Here is a 21,090-nt window from a genome sequence, read left to right as displayed (position 1 = left end):
TTGTTTTCATATAGCTAATGTACAGTGCTTGTTTTATTATTAAATTGTTGCAAAAGAAGTTAAATATAGTAGTAAGTTTGAAATCTACCACACTAATGGCTTTAAACTTGAATTTATCAGTTGCACATTTTTCCTATCTATATGGCCATATTTGTTCTGAAGTAGGAAATCCAGACATAAAACCAAGTACCACTTTAATGGTTTCTTAAGTTTTTCAGTGATCTCAAATAAGGATGTTGTGCTGACTTGTTTTTTTGAATAGGTTAAAATAAATTGTGTAAACATAATTGTGAATGCAATTATGAACATGTCATAGCTGATAAATAATATAAAATCAGCTGTCATTATTTTATTTTTGATGTTCGTATTCATGACTGTGGAGCAGATCCTCCTGGAAACTATGCTAAGGCACATGGAAAATAAGGAGGTCATGAGTGACAGCCAGCATGGCTTCAGGATGGGCAAATCGTGCCTGAAAAATTTGGTGGCCTTCTACAACAGAGTCACAGTGTTGACAGATGAGGGAGGAGCAACTAACATCACCTACCTGGACTTGTGCAAAGCATTTGACACTGACTCCCACAACATCCTGATCTCTAAACTAGAGAGACATGGATTTGATGGGTGGACATCAGTGGATAAGGAATTGGCAGGATGGTCACACTCAAAAGAGTTGCGGTCAACAGCTCAATGTCCAAGTGGAGACCAGTGACAAGTGGCGTTCCTCAGGAGTTGGTACTAGAACTGGCACTGTTAAACATCCTTGTCAGTGACATGGACACTGGGATTGAGTACACTTTCAGCAAGTTTGCTGATGACACCAACCTGTGTGATGCAGTTGACATGCTGGAGGGATGGGTTGCCATCCAGAGGGACCTTAACAGGCTTGAGAGGTGGAACCGTGCAAACCTCATGAAATGAAATGAAAGAAGGCCAGGTGCAAGGTTTTGCATGTGGGTTGGGGCAATCCCAAGCACAAATACAGGCTGAGCAGAGAATGGATTGAGAGCAGCCCTGAGGAGAACCGCTTGGGAATATTGGTGCATGAGCAGCTCAACATGGCCCAGCAGTGTGTGCTTGCAGCCCAGAAAGCCAGCCAAATCCTGGGTTGCTTCAAAAGAAGTGTGGTCATCAGGTCGAAGGAGGCGACTCTCCCCCTCTACTCTGCTCTCATGAGACCCCATCTGGAGTACTGCATTCAGCTCTGTGGCCCACAACATAAGAAGGACATGGACCTGTTGGAGCAAGTCCAGAGGAGGGCCATGAAGATGATAAAAGGGCTGCAGCACCTCTCCTTTGGAGATAGACTGAGTTGGAGTTGTTCAGCTTGCAGAAGAGAAGGCCCCAGGGAGACCTTACAGCAGCTTTGCAGTACCTAAAGAGGTCCTACAAGAAAGCTGGAGAGGGACTTTTTACAAGGGCATGTGGTGACAGGACAAGGGGGAATGGCTTTAAACTGAAAGAGCGTACATTTAAATCAGATATTAGGAAGAAATTATTCACTGTGAGAGTGGCAAGCCATTGGAGCAGGTTGCCCAGAGAAGCTGTGAATGCCTTATCCCTGGCAGTGTTCAAGGCCAGGTTGGATGGGGCTTTGAGCAACCTGGTCTAGTGGAAGGTGTCTCTGCCTATGGCAGGGTGGTGGAACTCAATAATCTTTAAGGTCTCTTCCAACCCAAACCATTCTATGATTCTGTATGTACTAGGAAAACATACTACGTGGTACGAGTCCTTCAGTGCTTTATCAAGAAAGTCACATGCCACTTTCTGTTTTCCAGGGCTTAGTTATTGAACGACTTGGGCGCAGGCTTCTTCTCATAGGAGGTTTCGGGTTGATGGTTGTCTTCTTCGCAGTACTTACTGTCTCTCTGACTTTACAGGTAACACTCTGGTCACTGCATATTTTTACTCTCTTTTTTGCCTGTTTTGGATACCAGCTGCTCAGTACGGGTTTGCTTAGCATTCCTACATAAGCCAGTCCTGTTAATCAGTTTGGCATAAGGATCCAAAGGTCTGTCTTTTGCTTATTTATGAATCTGTAGGTTTCAAAGTAATATGGTTAGCCATAGCAGCTTTTGCATTAAAAAGCCTTAGGGGCTTTGTATCATTCAGTCTCCCTAACTCAAAGATACATACGTATCATGAACTATTATGAAGACAATTTTACCTATAGTTGGGTAAATAGTTTACCCATATTCTGTTCTTTTATCTTTGTTTGTAATGCAGTCTTTTTGAGATTTCTTTCATGCGTTACATCATGCTTATTCTTAGGTTTGGATGTTTTTTCCCAGTAGAGAAAAATTTCCATGTTTGCTGTGTTTCCATTTACAGTTCCCTTAAAGAACCATTTATAGTTTGTTCTCTTTCCCCCCGTACCTATTGTTTGTACACGTGGCCTGCCTTGTCTGCAAAATCAGATTATGGCTAAAAATCCCCAGACTTTGGTTTTCACGTGCTTTGCTAAGGTTCAGATACAGCTGTCCTACTGAAAGGCAGTCTATCACGTCTAGACTTCAGGCTAGCCTTTATTTGGTGAGCTTTGAAGCTCTTTGGGTCATCATTGCTCTTTTTAAACATGACTGAAATACCTGAGGAGGATGGAGGTGCCAAATCAGTTCAATGGCAAGAAAATCCTTTTCCAAGTTGGCTTGAACTTCAGCACATGAAGTTGTAAACTTTTAGGATTGTGACTTCTGTGGTGCAAGAGCTTGTCTAGTGTTTCACTACAGGGATTCCACAGAGACCAAGACCTTTAATACAAATAATCTAATAAGGTTCTACAGAAATACTGCAATTTTCTAAAGTAATCCTAGAGTAGATTCTGAAATAGATAAAGAACTGTGGAAAACACTTATCTGTTATCTGTAATATATTTTTACATTTTATATTTTTAATACTGGTACATATACAATATACTTAATGTGAATGTCTTGTATCTACCCAGAAAACGGTGCATTGGCTTCCTTACCTCAGTATATTTTGCATCCTTGCAATCATTGCATCATTCTGCATTGGACCAGGTAAGTCTATATTTTTTTCATGTTTCTTTGCACATCAAAGCACAGTTATTTTTGCACCGGCACTATATTAACAAATGGCTTGTAAGGAACTTCATTTTACCCTTTTCTGAAGACTGCAAGGGGTCTAAGACAATAAAAGGTAATAGTAACACAAAGTGATAGCAATATTCCTGACAAAACCCCACATACACATGCATTCCCACTTAGACATCAGCATAATTGAGAACTAGTGCCTAAATTGCAATCAGTACCAAATTAAAATGTGGGCTATTGTAGGATCACTACGATTTTGTAAATCTATAAAAGACACTCATTCTGGAAGTTATTTTATTTATCAATGCTTCCTTTAGCTGTTCAGTGCTGGTAGGATGCAAATGGGACACTGGTGGAGGGGGAGGAAGGGGACAGTTGTGTCTGGTTCCTTTCTTCTGTTCCTTTCCAGAGACAGAGCAGCACTGTGCAAGAGGGTTTACACATACTTTCTTTAGGAAGATGATGGAAAAGGTAGTTGTCCTGATGGTGGAGCTGCTACTTGTCTAGCAGTTCTCTAGTGATTGCATGCATTTCTTATCTGGTGCCCTTGGGTAACTGTTTTTGTAGGTTGTAATGAAATCTTCAGAGCTATTCTCCCAGCCTAGTTTTGATTACTTGGAGTTGGATATAACTTTATAGACAATCCAGTATTCACAGGCTGTAATATTTGTATTTAATTTTCTCTAACAAAGAACACGTTTCAAGTGTAAAAAAGTAATAAAGCCAGACCTTTCTCAGAAGTGTGGAATGAAAAGACAGGACAACAGTCAAGGCTCAGCAAGGGCAATTCTGACTGTATAGAAGAGAAAAGATTTTATACTGAGAGTGGTTAAACGCTGGAATATGTTGCTCAGAGGCCATGAAATGTCCATTCTTTGAGCTATTCAAAACTCAGCTGGGCAAGTTCATGAGCAACTGGCCCTGCTTTGATCAGAGGATGAATTCCAGATGTCCCTTCCAACCTAATTTATTCTGTGATTCTAATTGCAGCATATCTTTGGAAAACACATTTTAATAGATATGGATAATATGCAAATACTTGCCTGAGCATAGTATTTCTCTAAACAGTGTTGCTCTAGCCTTCAGATACTTGGTCGGGATTGGATCCTGCAGTTATCAAATAATGAAATGTTAACAAAAATGATTTGCAGATAAAGAAGAATTTAATCCAAATTCAATTCATGTACGAGATGTCAAAACAGCACTTAAATTTTCAAAGATTATCTTACAAACTGTTCTCCACAAAAAAGGGAAAAATCAGCAGCTTTTTAGTTTTTTCACAGTTCAGCTGTAAAACTGAAAGACTTCTGTTCCCCTGAGTTCTCGGGTTTTTTCACGCACCATTTATTGCCTCTTTTTCTTTATAAAGGGTTTGACATTAATCAACTATTTGTATATCTTCACCACTGAAGTGATCTAATTAATTGATTGTGGTTTATTTGGGGAAGGAAGGAGTTGCTGCTGTTTCATGTGACTCTAATGAAACATTGCTGTAATTCTATGGATCCTCTTTTGGAATTTCCTCTGAGGAAAGATAGTGCTGCTTTAGAGGAAAATGGGGAGACCAAAATATTCCTTTTCCCCTTGCTTCTTGGAGAATACTTGGTCACTGATCTCTGTGCTTATTCCTCTGCATATGGTAGCTGACTAGAAAACAGACAAGTCAAACAGTCTTGACTAGGGTCGTTAATGTTGGACTGTAGGTGGCCTATGAAGACTATTCCCCTCCCTCACCTCCAGCTCTTCTTGCAAGGCAAATACTGCAGGAAGTCTTGCAATGCCTTTGTCCTTCTGTAAGGACAAATCTCAGATTCTGCTAAGTCCCTAGTATTTCTGACATATGTTTCTTAGTTTATTTTTTTTTTTAAGAGGGATTCTGTGGAAGAGAACTGCTCTCGTGTTTTGAATACCTATGGAAAGTCAAATGTTGACTTGAAACTGCTTGAAAACTTCCCTCAATGTTTTAAGTAGCTCAAACAATTTGAATGCAGCTACTTGCAAAATCTACCTTTGTTTTTTCTAAAAAAATTCTGTTGAAACAAATTGTACAGGGTTTTTTTTTCATTTTACAGACTTGTTCCACTGATCTGTAGAGTTTACAGATCAGTACGTTCTTACATGTTGTATTTTCAGCATGTTAAAATGAACCCTCTACATTTCCACTTCACCTCACCCATTCTTCAGAATGGATTCTGGTTTCCTTCATGCTGCTCGGGATTTTCTATTGTATTTTGCACTCTGTTTGGAGGAAAGTGTCTGCAGATACATGAACACAACACCTTTTGTTTTGATATTACTTATTTGCTTTCTACAGAAATTCTTTGGAATTAAATCTTCTTTTGTGTTTTTCACTGTGCTCATTGCTCTTAAACCCCAAGAACATTAGTACTGTACTAGTAGCTACTTAGTTGGCCTCTCCACTTTTCCTCTGTGTGTTCAGACATTTGTAATACCTGACAATAGTGGGAGTATTTCAGTAGCATTGAACATTGATTTTCTTTTTATGAAAATGTCGGTAATTGATACTTCAGCAGCTGAGAAGAAGTCGTGAAGAATCATATTCTGAGTCCTCTGTAAATCAATAGCATTTTTTTAGCTGACTTTTCATTGATTTATCTTCAGTGAAACTTCTCTGTTCTGTTTAGTGGTGCTTAGGAGATCTGAACTACTTTGCTACCTCTTAGCTGGGAGGAGTTATCTTTCAGAATATGAAAGCCGCTTTCATTATTAGCACTGTTTTAAGATGGATGAATAAGAAGAGAGCATATATATTTTTTTCTAAACAAATATTACCGAAAATTGAGACATCCACTTTGCATCCGCTGCTTTTTGTATCACAAGGCGCAACTTCAGTATTTGAGTGCAATTACTGTGTCAAGTTTTGCCCCCCTTCAGTACAGGAAAGACATGAATAAGCTGGGGCAAGTCCACTGGAGAGTCACCAAGTCAGTAACAGCAGCCCTGCGAGAAAGAGCTGGGTGAGCTGGACTTATTCAGCCTGGAGAAGAGACAGCTTTGGGGCACCTAGGAGCAGCCCCAGTATGTATGAGGAGTGTGTTGCGATGACAGAGCCAGGCTGCTGTTGGTGCTGTCTGGTGGAATGCTTGAGAGATAAAAGGTGTATGTTGAAACAAGATGCAGAGTGACTATAAGGAAAAGCTTTCTGCTTATAGACAGTCAAGCAGGCTACCAAGGATTTTTGAGTCCTTAAATTACTACACAAAGATCAAAACCGAGTAGTTTGTACTTATGCTGTTTTATTTGAGAAGTCTATAGCCCAGTGGGAAATTGTATTTCTGAATCTTCCTAGATAGGGCAAGTACTACTCAAAAGCAATTATCGATTGATTTAAAATCAGCTTTATTTTGTTTAGTAATACACTGTGACAAGACTGAGTGAGATACCTTATATGTGACAGATATGACACATGTATATATCAATCATACACAAAGGAACTAAGTTTTTTCTTATGGAAGCATGCAGTGGCAGTGGAGTATCACAGTACACAATAACATAATTTCTTTTAATGGGAGAATCAGTGCTGACAATTAACCTTATCTTTCGTTTCCTGCTAATGTAGAGTTTTAGCAAGAGGGAGTCAGTAGGAAAGAACATGTTTTTGAACACATCTCCAGTGCAGTGGCTGGAAGAGAGAGTCTGGAGAAAAGTACAAACAGGGCAAGCAGGTGAGACACTTCTTAAAAGTGGTATACATTTTTTTGGCTTAGGGTCTTCCTGAGACATAGTTTCTAAGATTTTTGTAGTCTTCCATGGATTTTTCCATTCTCCATCTGAAACTGTGCAAAATTTTAGCCTCCTTTCGCAAAGAAAACTACATGTCTGCCATCTGTCATAAACACATCCGCTGTTGTGCTTTATGTGATGCCCTTTAGGTCTTGCATTGGAAGAAATGGGACAACTGATCCCCTTTCTACCTCTTTTAAATTTCTTGTGATCTTGTAGCCTTTATCACCCCAGATTTTTCCAGACTGAATGGCTATGTCTTATTCCCACCTTCTCAACGATATTTTATTACACTCCTTTAGCAGGAAAATCTCACATCTAGTGAAAATCTCAATATCTAGTATTCTGTTTTAGAGCTCTGGTAGTTTAATGAGAAAAGACTGAAGTTTAGGAGTAACTTTTCCACTTCTCTGGTTAGTAAAAGGGTTTTTCCCCAAGAAAATACATGCATCATCTTTATTATTAAGTTGCAGGTTTTTAATGTTTTTAGCCTTTTGTAGAAATTGTGTCATTTGTTTGTATTGGTTAAACAGGTACTGTTGCCATGGTGTTACTTGCACTTAGTATCTTACTTAATTCCTCCTGTAGTTATGTAGAGCATTTCAGCATTCTTCAGAGTAAATATCCTATGGGTTGTAATGATTCTGTAGATACAGAACTAAACTAGGACAAATTCTGTTTACGTTCATTGAGCTATTGCTGCTTGGAAGAATTATTCCATCTGAAAATAGTAAATCATGAGGAACTGAGCTTATAAAAATACCGCTATAACTTTCTAGGGGATAAAATTGCCTTTAAAAATACAGTATTTTCTCTCTTGTTAGAACATCTGATACTTTCTTGATAGCTTAGATGTTGTGTAGTCTCCCACTTTCTGATAGCATATGGATGAGTCCCATCTGCTCCTTACAGTTAGGATCAGCTGTTACTATAAACTGTGGAGTTTTTTATTTGTTTCATTTTTCTGAACTTGGCTTTTCAGCTTGCAGATGTTTTTTAAGCACGTTGCTCTGGACTGAAACAGTAATGCATGCATATGATTTGGTACTTAATTTTTTTTTTTTTTCAAAAGGCAAACAGCAGAAAGCTTTCATTTACTAAAAATTAAAGAGATCCTTATGTTCAAGATAGTCAGTCTATCATCTGAAAGAAAAATACCCTTCAAAAATCACTTACTGTTTTATAAATTAGGGAGCCATGCTGTTCCAGACAGTGGCTTCATTGTGCCGATTGGGATAATTATACACATGGAGGTATTTGGTTGCAGAGAAAAAGACTGCTTTCCAATATTACTTTTGATTATGGGAACATGTTAGTAAATAATTTTACAGTTGTACTTCAAGAAAAATGCAGAAGCTTCATGGAAATGTTTTTCTTGGTCATACATTTGACCTGAAATAAATATGAGATACGTTTCAGCTGAAGTGAATAGAAAGGACTGAGGGGATTGGTTCTGGCTCTTAAGTAGACAACAAGCAAAAACCCCCAAAATTAATGGAGAAAACAAATCAAAGAAAAATAGTAAGAGAACATTTTCAGTATCTCTGTAAAGCATTTGTGCTGTTCAGGTTAAGCATCATGAGCAAATGCATTGATTTGCAATGCCTTTACTGGGTGGGTAAATAATGCACAGTTCCTTGGGAATTTGCGTTGTGATAGATGGGGTCAAGTACATGTGAAAAAGTCTTCCTTCTTTCACTTTGTCTTAGATATTATTTAAGGAAAAAGGAAAAGCTAAAAGCAGTTATCCCCACTTTATCAACTAAACCTTTGTGGCTGCCTCTTTGTGGACACTGAACGCTGGCATGTTGAGCTGTGCTCTTTCTGGAAAACCACGCTAAGGTCTGACTAAAACAAAAAATGTGTAGGTTCTGCTTACTTTTATCTGTTTGCCTGAATTCCCAGTTCACCCATTGTGCCTTTGCAACAGTTGCTGTGCAAACAAGTGATTTTTTATTTTGCTGGGTGAATTGAAAAATATCTATATGTATGTGTGTGCATTGGGTGATTGAACGTAGTTTTGCAAAGCTGCTGGAGACTGGCCCTTTTATCTAGTAGCCAAATAGTTTAAAAACAAAACAACAACAACAAAAAGCAACAACACCAGCTGACCCAGAATGTGTGCAGTCCAGTTTCCTTTTTAGCCTGCAGGGATGTGACCCCACTTGTCGGGGAGTCTGTCATGTATTTTGGGATGAGGGGCTTGCAGTCTTTGGTTTTGATGCTCTTCCAATTTGTATAAAACAATTACATGTTCATCTTCTGAACCAGAGAATGGCTTTTCTGCCATGTGTCAAGAGATTCACCCCAGATGGTGGAACACGGTCCAGGAAAACAATCAATCAACTGATTAATTTGGGATTACAGCAATGTTGGTATGGACTCCCAGATAACCTTCCCAATGGAAATAAGCATGAGAAAATACAGTCAGACCTTAAGAACTTTGGAAACTTGGCATAAAGCGTTGCCCTGTATTATCTTTGTTTGAAGAGAGGTATTGATATTTCTTCCTTAGAGGAATAGTCTGTTTAAGTACAGCACCTTTCTATCCACTTTTGATAAATAGATAAGGCAGTGCTGCAGAGAAGGGGAAGGAAACTATGGTGAAGGAGGTTATGTATGATGCTAGTCTTGAACTAAGTGAAAGGGTGGGAGGCGGTGGACTGTTTCAATAATTTTGCTGGCTTTGAAGTAATCCTTCCTTTATTACCTTCTTTCAGAAATTGAAAAAGTCTTGTCTTGTTTAGATCAAATCTTCGCAAATTTGGTGGCTCTGGAAACACAGTGATCTGGAGCACTGGGCTTATTTTACCATTGGGAATAAATAGAAACAACTCAAGACCCTATTGTTACAGTAAGATCTGTAAAAGGTGTTTGTATAGCATGAGTGTATGGCCCTTCCTTCGACCACTATAGCTGGGAGAGAGGTCAGCCACACGTGTGCACAGGCAAGTGTGTGGTAGTGTTCCTCCTTCCATCAAACATTCCCCAGAAGTTCCTTGGAGTCTTCTGGGAGGGAAAAAAACATCTTTTGTTACAACAAACAGTAACACTAGGGGAAGTTCCAGAAATCTGAGGAGCTGCTTTTATATCCATTGCCTGATTACAGTAAATCAAGCCATTTTTGTGCTGGAAATTTGTGTTATTTTGGTGGCGCTTCAAGTTTGAGATGGAAAGGTTTTGTTGAAACCTCACTTCATCTTTCACATTTTCCCCATTTCTAATAATAGGCCGTGTGTAACTGCATGCAGTTGGAGAGAAAAAGAGGCTAAGAAGCTCAGGAACAGGGTGAGGATTTAAGGATGTCTGAAAATGTCAGTCAGCTAAGGGAGAATATAAGAATGGTATCTGTAAATATCACATGGAAGGCTTCTCCATAGCTGTTTATATTTTATCTAAGTAATTTGAAAAATTGTTTATGCATGTTCTTTTTCATATTTTCATAGAGACCTAATGCATCGTATTGTCATGCATTGCCTGTATTGTAATTTGAAAAATGCTCACTGTGTTGTCATGTGTCATGTCATCATTTTTGAGATGATGACTTGGAACTGAATGTTGGAGCACAAAACTGCTCATGCAGCAGTTTGCATAGGAAGGCTGAGAGAAGGTGAAGAAAACAGATTTTTATGTTAAAAGATACAGAATAATTTTTTAGTTTCTAACCAAAAAACCTGAAAATATGATTTCTGTTTTTAAATACATGGGCAAAAGGGAAAATAACACTGAAAAGGAGAATAAGCTGAAGGTAAATGTTGCTGCAGAAAATAATAACAAAGACTCAAACTTAGGTGCTAGCTAGCCATGAATAAACTTGGGCTAGAAATTGGAAGAAAACTCCTGGCCACTACAGGAGCTGAGTTCTGTATCAGCTTCTTAATGGAAAGAGCAAAAGAAGAAACAAAATAAACATGTTTTATAAATCAAATGCTTCCTGAAATAGCTGAGGATTGGATTTCAACCAGATGATCTAATCTGATCCTCGGTTTCTTTATCTTCAAGTCCTGTGTTCTTCCTCTATCACTGAGATGTTTGATTCTCTATATGAAGTCTTTCTTTGCTTCCATTTGTCAGAAAGCCCACGTGTCTACAAAGATGAGCATGTTCTTACAGAGGATTTTCTAGCTGGTCATTACATGGAGTGTGCAGCCCCTGACTCAATTTACATCAATAGCTGCTATTTTTAAATCAGTGGTGCTAATGGTGAGAAGAAAGCAGAAGTCTCTGGTTAATCCTTATGCCGTGGCTTCAAGGCATCTGACTTTTCTGTCTTATGCTGTGTAACATCTTAGAAGTAATCATTTGGGTCCTATAATCATTCGGGTCCTAAATCCTGTAGGTATTTCCGTGGATGAGTAGCACTTCCCTTCAGAAGTCCTGCTGACTTCAGTGGTGTTTGTGTAAAGCTGAATTTAGTGTGAATAGGATCAAACCTTAATCTGTGCGATTTTGCTTCAATTCCTACTTTAAAAATAAGTTTCTTTCCAGTATGCATAAGGATGACAAAATCAGATCAGTGCTATGTTTCCAGTCACACTCTCATCACAGAAAAGGGTAATCAATAAAATGCACACACTGATGGATTTTGAAATAAATAGTTAACTTTATGGTAGTGAGATCTTAATTTTTTGACTGTTGCGTTTCATAGCAGTTGCATTTTCAGACACAGTTAAGAAACATTGACAGATCAGACCATTTCAGAAAAATGTTTCTCTTTTTGTCTCTTTATTGAGAGTTTTGTCTTATAATTGAGTTTTATAATACCTTGTCATGTTTATGGACTGTGAGTGAAGTCTTTCCTGAATACTGATACAATAGAAACATGATGGTGTAATATTCAGCATGTGTTAAATTGACATTATGAAGTAAACAAAAGAAAACTCAGAGTATATCATTGCTCTGCCCCGAGGTGTATCAAAGATATTTTGGTATTTAAAGTTTAAATCAGTCTGTGCTCTTACTCTGAATGCCAGTGTGCAGCTGTGTTGACAGCAGAGTGGTTGTGATAAAAGGGTCACTTTGAAAGTCATGAGGTTTGTTCAATCTGAAATGCCATCAGGGAAGAAAAAAAATCTCTTGGATGTGAAACACAAAGGTGTGATAGCACACATGTAGACATAAAAGTACTGAAATGAAAAGCAGCATCAGTATTATTGCCTGAAACAGGCACTTAGAGGAGCTTTGTGTGATGTTTTAGCTTCTCCAGTTAGAGTGAAATGTAAGAATTTCTAATACTCATGGTCTCTCACAGAAGCATTCTTTTAGTCCTTCTTGAGAAAGAGTTTGGAGCTTGCCTGAGTGGAAAAAAAACCCTTCTCTTTGTACTAGAAAAGTGTATGATGTTATAAAGAAACAAATAAAGCCATGTTGCTGTATATTGAATTAAAAAGTGTAAACTTGACAGTTTAGGTTAATTTTTCAAGATTTCTTTTATTCTATAAACTAGGAGCCTTTACAGTCTTTTCAGCAGATAAGCATCTTTTGATAATGTCAGATAGCTCCTGCATCAGATACAGAGAGTATTTGTACAGAAATAACCTTTAGTTTTCCCGGGTATTTAAGAGAAGTTTTGGTCTGTTGATAGTTGTAAGGCTTTTGTGGGCAAAACAGTAGATTTAAAACATGCTGCACTAAAAGCAGATACATATTCCAACTGTGAGTTACAGCTCAGTTCAGGAACTCATAGTAACCTGGAGATGTGTAATTATTATGCAATACATACCAGTGTCAGTTAAAGATTTGCTGAGGGATCTGTGCCCTATCCCCTGCCCCACTGTGCCACTCTGTTGCTGCAGACAGCCATCCATCCAACACCAGTAGCCTTAGGGTTGGCATTTTACCCTCCCAGCTGGCAGCCATCGCGGCCTGCCATATTAATGCCATTCCTTTTTACTGTGTGGGCTGTGAAGCACAGCCACAGGAGATCCGATTTTCCTTTTCTGGGTTTCTTTAGCAATGGAAATAGCTCCTACCTACACTTGGGGGTAGGAGTATTTTCAACTACTTCTACTAAGTCAAGGAGATGAAAGTATGGGAAGTTTAAGGCATCCCATGAAAATTTCTCTTTTGGTTGCCTCTCAGTGAACAAACTGAGGTTTGGGGCTGTTAAGAAATAAAACTAGAATTGCTTTTAATCTGGCCACGCCTTCACACCATGCTTCTTTTTTTTTTGGGGGGGGGGGGGGCGGGGAGATAATGTACCCCTTGAAAATATTAAATACAGTGTAATTCAGCATATACTTTGGGATTAATGCCTGGTTTATGTTTTGTTTGAATACACCTCTTTGTAGAGCAGCATAGAGTAAATGTGTAGCTTTTAACAGTTCTGTTACAGAAGTTCTGAAGAAAAAAGAACCCCTAGTACCTGGTAGGTGACTGTGTATATGCTGGGTAAAGGAACTGCTGGAGATGACACATGGGGTTCTTAGCAGCAGGAAAACTTACAAACTATATTTTTGAAAATAGATTTTACAAATTATCTTAATTGAAGCTTTCAAAATGTGAATGCTTTGACACTTGAGAGCACTCCTCTTACCTGAACTAGTGTGTTTTCCTGAATGATTATTAATTATTTGCTGATGGCTCACAACTCCAACACTTAAGACATCTACTGCTGGAAAAATGCACCGAGGTATTTTAGAGCTTCATGTAACCGTGGAAAAAAGATTTATTCCAAAGCTGTGTAAGTGACTTAGGTACATTATTCAGATTAATGGGGACTAGATATAGAAAGCCCAGTTAAAAAATATACTGTTTCTTCTGTCAATTAATATGAAATATTTATACTTAGGAAAGTGCAAACTACTAAATATATAGAACAGTACATGCAGAACTAATGAATGTAAGACAATAAAAATACTTTATTTTCCTTGCGCCCAGGCACAGTGCAGGGCAAAGAAAAGTTTTCTAAGCTCATCTCATCTATTTTTGGCTAAGCTGCATGGCTAGCATGTAAATGCAGATGTTTACTAGTTTTACGTTGCAATGGAAGTTGCTTTAGGGTCTAGACAGTGTTTCTTGTTAGCCAGTCTAGTATGTAGAAAGCTAAATAAACAACAGTAGGAGACTTTCATGGGAAAAAACAGATCAGAAGGACAACTGCATGAACAAGGGTAGCCTGATGGTGTTAGTTCAGTCAATTAGGCAGTTGTTTCTTTTGAATCTTCAGTTGTTATCTGACGTACTCCGAAAACTTCACTTTTTTTAGGAACACTCAGTTACGGCTTTGGCGACTTTTTTCTGAGTTTCATCAGAAATAGGGTTTATATCTTTCATTGCAGCAAAACTGTTACCGTCTGTCTTAAAGCTGGTAATTCTAGTCAAAGGGCACCTTCTGGCATGCTCTTCATTTTCTTTTCTGTTTGCTAGCAAACAGATATTGCTGTTTGCTCTGTCCATTTTAGCTATTGGACACAGTAAGGAAGATAAAGTATTTTTATTGGCCTACATTCATTAGTTCTACATCTACTGCTCTCCATACCCTGTCTACCATCCTGGAGCAGCAGCCAAAGTCTTTAATTACTGACACTTGAACCCTCATGTCCTAAAGACTTCAACAGTTACCAGAAACCATAAACATTGAAGACGTGGTCTGTTACCCATCTTAAACAGGAGAAGGAGGTCAGAAAGAGACTCTTCTGTCCCAGGCTCTCCGAAAATTTGGTGCACTGTTTTTACTCTTGGTGTGCTTCAGGATGAATGCAGCTATACAATAACATAATTGTGCACTGCTACTATGATTAATTTGTTTTTTAAAATATTTGTGGGGAAAGCCTGGCATGCCACACTGAGTTTTCAAGACTGTTTTAGCTTGCATAAGTTCACAACCAGCAGCATTCTGTGCTAATGGGCTGTCAACGTGAATTCCTGACAGGGAGATCATGTCTGATGACTTTATAGTTCTTTCTGTAGATTATTATAGAAGTGGTAATGTAGATTATTGTAGAAGTAATAAGCCTGGACTAGAAAGGGGTTGGTTTTTTTCCTGCTTTCAGTCCTGTCATAGTGATATAACTGTGTGAATATTTCACTTACCTAGGACTGAACACACTTTTTGAGTTTTTAGTTCAGGTATTTCCATGATACTGCCATCTGTATAGTGGATGAAAATGTAAGGGACACTTCTGTGCTTTTATTAAAGTAAAAACTTTCTCATCATTGATCTCATCATTGAGGTACTTGTTTTCACTAATGTAATATTAACAGAACAGATGTTAATCAGTGTCTGATCATCATTGTTACTGAGAATAATTATAAGTTAGTTATAAAGACTCTTAGTCATAGCTCAGTAAAGAAATGTTTTCTTCACGTTCAAGTAGAAGAACAGAAAGTCAGGCTATAAATAGGGTACTGATGATAAAGTGAGTCTGAAAATATAGCAGAAATGTTTAAAAGGCTATTTAAATGTAGTCAGAAGTTTAATGTATTTTTAATTGTATTTTATTCTTCAGTCGTTATGCAGAATTATAATGGTGAAGAAAAAAGAAATATTGCCAGATAACATAGTAGAAATTTAATTATGATGTTCAGTTTTTACCAAAAAAAAAAAAAAAGCTAACACAAAAAAAAATCAAAGAACAATAATAAAAAAAATTACAAAATGCCCACCAGATTGCAAGTGAAAACACCAAAAAAAGATGTATTGGATTTCTAAAGTAGCTGGCAGAATAGCCTAGGTTTGGACTGCTGGTTTCTATTACAATAAAGAAAGCAAAGGAAAAGCTATTAAAAATGGAAGATATTACTCAGGCTTCCAGGAAACAGCTGTATTTAAAAGAAATTATTGTAATTCATGTAAGGAATATCTTAAAAGTACTGAAATTATTTGGGTTCCTCAGTTACATAGTAAGTATTTTGACTTCATTAAAAAAACTTTCAGAGAAAATTCAGAGAAAAAATATTCAGTCAGTAAAATGACTGATCATAAAATTCTGCTTGGAAGCACTGCCTTATGGAACTAAAATTACAGGAAAATGCACTAATTATTATTCAAGAGGGAGAGAATTTCACTGAAGAGGAAATTATTAGATGGTTTGGATAAGGGTATTCTTATGTCTTTTGCATTACAAAATCACATGGAATATCTGCTTTAGAAATAGTTACCTAAGTGGACATAGAATGAATATTGTGTGGTTTATTATATTTTAGTTAATAGCCTTGTTGTTGTATGTCAACCATTTTAGTGTAAATTAGCTGAGAACGAAGAATTAACATTTTAACTAATGATACTGCAACAGAGCATATAAATATTTTTTTTCTTCACCGTTGCTTAGTTTATTTATTTACCCTGAATTATGTGGGTTACCTTGCACCAACTAAGTCCAGAATACCTCCAGAACTGGCTTTCTATATGCTGTTAGAGTAACAGGTTTTATAGATGCTATAGGCATCAAAGGTCAGTTAATCAATGCAAAAAACCCTTCCACACAATACTGTATTAAAAACTAGACTGTTAATAACTATAGGTACTAATTAATATATTCTTGGGGTTTTGCCAGGTTTTGTGTTATTTATATTTTCTAATTTAGTGGTATGGTTTGCAGTTTTGGTTTGCTGTAGCCTGACTTCACTTTAAATGTTGTTTATTCAGTTGAGTGGCCTTTAATCTAAGGCAGAAATGACATGCTCTCCACATGGTACAAATTAACGTGGTTAATGAACTATACCATTTTATACAAGCAAAGTGCCTGTTTTACTCAGTTCTGCAGTAGATGAGATAAACAGTTCTCCCATGGAGAATAGCTGGAGACAGACAGGAGAGTCTGTAGCATGAAGTTGTGACTCAGTACACCCCTATCACATGTTCTGCTCCCAGTTCTCCCAAAAGAATTAGCTGGGCAATATAGCCATTGTATCTTACTATGTAATGCTATTTGGTGGGGTATTATTCTATCAAATACGATGAACAAGGTAAAATAATCTGACAGGTTACGGAACACCTCTTTAAAGACGGAGATAAGTATTTTGCAAACTTCTCATTCTGTCTGTAGACCTGTAGAGATGGAAGAAACTTGGTGTTTTCTTTGTGTTTGTGGGGTTTTTTTCTATAGCTTAGATCTGTAGACAATAACAGCCTTTTCCTCTCTCACTGAAGAATGTTGGATTGTTTTTCCAGCAGTTTTCTTCCACAATCTTTGTCTCACTTCCATTGCTTCTCTTCCACAGCTGCCCTGTAGATCTTTTAGCCCTTGAATTGCAAATACTGAAGCTTTTCATTGAGACAGCGCTTTATCTCCCAACCCTATCAAGATATATCAATCTTCTCTACATGCCCTGCTTTGCAGTCAAAAGCTATTTTGCTTGATCTTGTCTAGAGCTGCAGACTTTTTTTTTTTTTCCAAAACAGAGCGAAGTTGCAAAGTGCTTGTCTGTTTTCTCAAAACATCTCCCTTTGAAGACTTTTTTCAAAGCATTGAGCTAGAAAGTCTGGAAGCTCTAAACCAAATCAGGGCTCTCAGGATTTCCAAATTCCAAAACTCCTGTATGGGCAGAATTTGGAGTGCTGAGTCTTGCAGGAGGCCACAGGGCTGTGTGGCCACAAGTGGTCCTCCTGGTGGGGCTGCAAATCCTATGGCTGGCTGTGGGGCCACTGCCTGAACACAAAGGTTTGTCTTTAGCCTGTATTGAAAGATGAGCTGCTGCTGAGGGAGAGTTCCTTCTCTTTAGTGGTACTCGGGGCACAAAGTTTCCATTGCCTTTTGAGGCGATTTACCAGTGTGATACATCTCCCTGATTTGTATTGGGCATTTATTCTTTTAACATTCTGATTTCATAAGTCATATATATAGCCATACGTTCAACTCCCAGTTTGGTACTGGATAAAACCAGAATGAGGAACTCAGTATTTTTCTTTCTTTTTTATGTTTTCTATATTCAGATTTTTGCACTGAATCAAGTAACTTCTGTTCAGCAGTATTTACTTGTAACTGCTGACTGAACGAAATAGTAAATAGGTGGACTTAATTTTTCATAAGAAAATATTGATACTTGTGCAAATTTAAATTTATATTTGACAATCTGTAGAATGTATACCAAGAATATAATTTCTGTTCTAGCATTCCAATTTCATGCATAAAAGACTATTGCATTGAGATTGTGGATGTTTACCAGTGCATGATTTTTTTTCTAAGTGTAACTGGCCTGATTATGAAAGGAAATTAATAAAATGCAGAGATATAGAAGCATTGTTGCATGTCTAATTGTGTCATGTGTGCTTAATCTAGTTCCATTAAACAGCTCATTGATATACAAGTCCTGCAATGACAGATTTGTATTTTCCAATAGATGTAGCATGGTAACAGTTATAACAGTCTTTAATGACACTGCAGTATAAGAGCTTCTTCTATTATGTTCACTGCAGTGCTGAAAAGAACGAAGAATTAGAAATGAATCACTGTAATTATTGTGGTCAATGCATTACCTCTTTAAATTCATGTTCAGAAGCTAACTTTTGAAAAACTCCTACAGGAAATCCTAATATACATTTTTTATTTTATGATCAGAGCTAAAATAAAGGTGTTTCACTGCAAATTGTGTGGAAAGCCTTCCAGGGGAAGTGCTAATGCCATGTTCATCCCCCATGAGGAAGAATATCAGTTAGCTTTTTGGTGAAATTATTTCACCCACGTTCAAACATGTATTAAAGTTGCAAAACCCATGACAAAAAGTGTGAAGACTTTCAGAAAATACAGAAGTTTGGTTGGATTGCTTTTGTTGTTGCTTTTGTTGTTACCAAGCATCAATGTTTGAACACAGGGCAGTATGGACCCATCTGGCCTCATGATTTTGTAGGGGACTGTCCCAGTTTGGTTGCTTTGCATTTTTCTTTGTTTGCCTAAATCTCTTTTTCACTTCACTCAGTTGTGGAGTGTGTTCTTCAGTCATATAGCTCTTGGCAGGCATTCATATCCCCTGCTCTGTATCCTAGTAGGGTCAACTCTCTGCTTTTCCAGACGTATATCTATATACAGCAATGATCTGGCTTAATTCGGTTTCTCATGTTTCTAGATCTGGCCTGTCTTTCACATAACTCATCTATTGCTTTTCAGGCTCCTTTGTTCCTCCATATAATTTCTCTTAAGTCATCCCTCTACAGAAACTGACTTTCTCTGTTTTGTGATGCTATGAGGATGCCTGCCCATGCCATGAGAAAGTTTGAAAGAGCTCAAAGGAGCTGCTAGTTTGTTGGGGTTTTTTTTGACTTTGCAAAATATTTTTACCATCACTAGATTAATGGATTCTTTTTCAAATTAGATTGAAGAGCTTTTGTGGCAAGTATGACTAACAATAAATTTCAGTCATGATTAATATGTATCTAGAAATTACATTTGAATTTCAAGGAACCTTTTTGCAGGATAGTGCCCATGCATTTTAATTTCCATAACATTTATGCTTTCTGATATGTTTGTGTCCTTTTGTACTCTTTGGGATTTTTATGATTTTTTTTGGTTTTTGCCTCTGGCTTTTTTCCTCTCTTGTACAATGTGTATTTTCCCAAATGGGTCTCGAACAGCATTTTTTCATTATACTGACAAGAACAGCAACACCTCTGTAGATTGTCCTACAGCAAAGGTGTGACAGAATAAATGATCATAAATAAATTATCTTACATGTTTTCTGTGTTTCCAGTCCTTCAGTTCCTTTCTCCAAGGCGTAAGTGCCCTGGCAAGCCACTGCCTTGCATGGCTTTTGAGACCTAAAACAGATGCTGACAGAACAGTTGTGATTGTTGTTTTGCCTGCCATACCTTAGGGTTTGAACCCAAATCCCAAGCGTATGGTAGAATAGGCAGTGGAGGCCACTAAGGATTGAAAGACCACATGCTGCTTGAATTTCATTAAGTTATGCGTGTTCAGCTGCTTATTCTGCATGTTCAAAGTGCTATTGGGAGCAGTCACTTTTTTTAGTCACAGAATTCAGATACTACATATGGCTTGTAGAAAGATACTAAGCTGTGGTTTGGATGGTCTAAACTCTCCGTATCTCAGTCTCCTATGTATAAAGTAGGAGTAAATAAATGTATTTACCCTGTACTTCTTTTGGTGTGACTTAAACTGGCAGTCTTTAGGACAGAAAGTTCAGTTGAAGCCTTCGCTACTGATGCGTTCTCACAAAAAGTCCCAATAGCTGATGATGAAGAGTGATGCCTACTAACATATATAGCCATTTTCTGCATCATGTTGCCTTTCTTTTATGCATGTATTCATGGTCTCTGCATCTGAAGGATCTGGGAGGGAGGTATATCTGATACCATGCATCATCTGCATGTCCTCTTATGGGTTTACAAGTTCCTATCTCATACTGCCATAGGGCAGCTTCTGATGTGTCTGTTTTAAGTGCAGTGCCATTGAACACAAGGGGCTACATAGCACTGCATCACAGAGATATATTCACAACTGTCCAAGGGTAAGGCTAGTACAAAAGATAAGCACATAGATCAAGCAAAAACATGCAAGGAGAAGATCTGGTGGATGGATAAGTCTTTGGTGGTGTTTTTATCTTAATTTATATGTATTTTGGCAATCAGGATTGTTACAGATGTTTTTGAAAGGAAGTGTGGCTATTAATATGGTTTTGATTGTTCACACTAATTTGTTAAAATGCTTAAAACAGAGAAAGGACTTGCATAGTATGTGTGTACATGGATCTTGTTTACGAAGCTGAGTGATGAGGCAGGTAATACCAGCACACATGAGGACCTAGTGGTGGAAATTGGTAGCCCAGAATACTGAAGACCTGAGTGATGTTACTAGGTTTGCAGTTCTCCAAACTGTGGTGAAATAATTCTGCAAATAGATGTGCAACAGTAACTGAAATATGTAGCCAATCAGCAAATGGAATCCATGTTTTATTCTATAAAAATAGAAATATTTGTTGAAATACCCTATTGGAATGCAGGAAGCCAAAGATCATAAACAGAGACTTTCAGCTACTAGACAGCTATTACCCGGGGGTTACTGTCAGACCAGCAATATGCCAGTGCTGTACAAAATAGTCCACTGCCTAAGTGGAAGGAAACACGAGTGTCAAATGTGGTATTCAACTGAGCTTGTTATTACGGAGGTCAGAGTCCTTGGCTGATGGGATAAATAGACCTTGCCAGAAGTGCCAGCAGTACATCTAGTAAGGCAGTGTTTTAAATAAGCATCAATGAAAAGTATGCTCATGGAGAAGCAAATGTTTTGCCTTTTTCATTGCTGAAATAAAGTGGCTAGAGTTAAAAAAAACCCAACTGTTTAATCTCTTTGGAGCTGTCTTTCCAACTGTTACAGTCTAAAAGTATTTTGGAGTACTG

The 21,090-nt window shown here is 37.8% G+C and overlaps 1 protein-coding gene across 2 annotated transcripts in view; it reads left to right on the top strand.

Annotated features, from left to right (window-relative positions):
* SLC2A9 (solute carrier family 2 member 9) overlaps nt 1–21,090 on the top strand; it is a 105,547-nt gene that overhangs the window by 62,544 nt on the left and 21,913 nt on the right. For both annotated transcript variants that reach the window (XM_027794767.2, XM_055796710.1), the window contains 2 exons: nt 1,779–1,880; nt 2,945–3,020. In XM_027794767.2, coding sequence (XP_027650568.1) covers nt 1,779–1,880; nt 2,945–3,020 — 178 coding nt within the window. The remainder of the gene's footprint in view (nt 1–1,778; nt 1,881–2,944; nt 3,021–21,090) is intronic.

The sequence above is a fragment of the Falco peregrinus genome, chromosome 2, assembly GCF_023634155.1.
Source record: "Falco peregrinus isolate bFalPer1 chromosome 2, bFalPer1.pri, whole genome shotgun sequence".
Classification (NCBI taxonomy): Eukaryota; Metazoa; Chordata; class Aves; order Falconiformes; family Falconidae; genus Falco; species Falco peregrinus.
The sequence above is the reverse complement of the archived record's forward strand: the minus strand, read 5'-3'. Positions and strand labels throughout refer to the sequence as shown.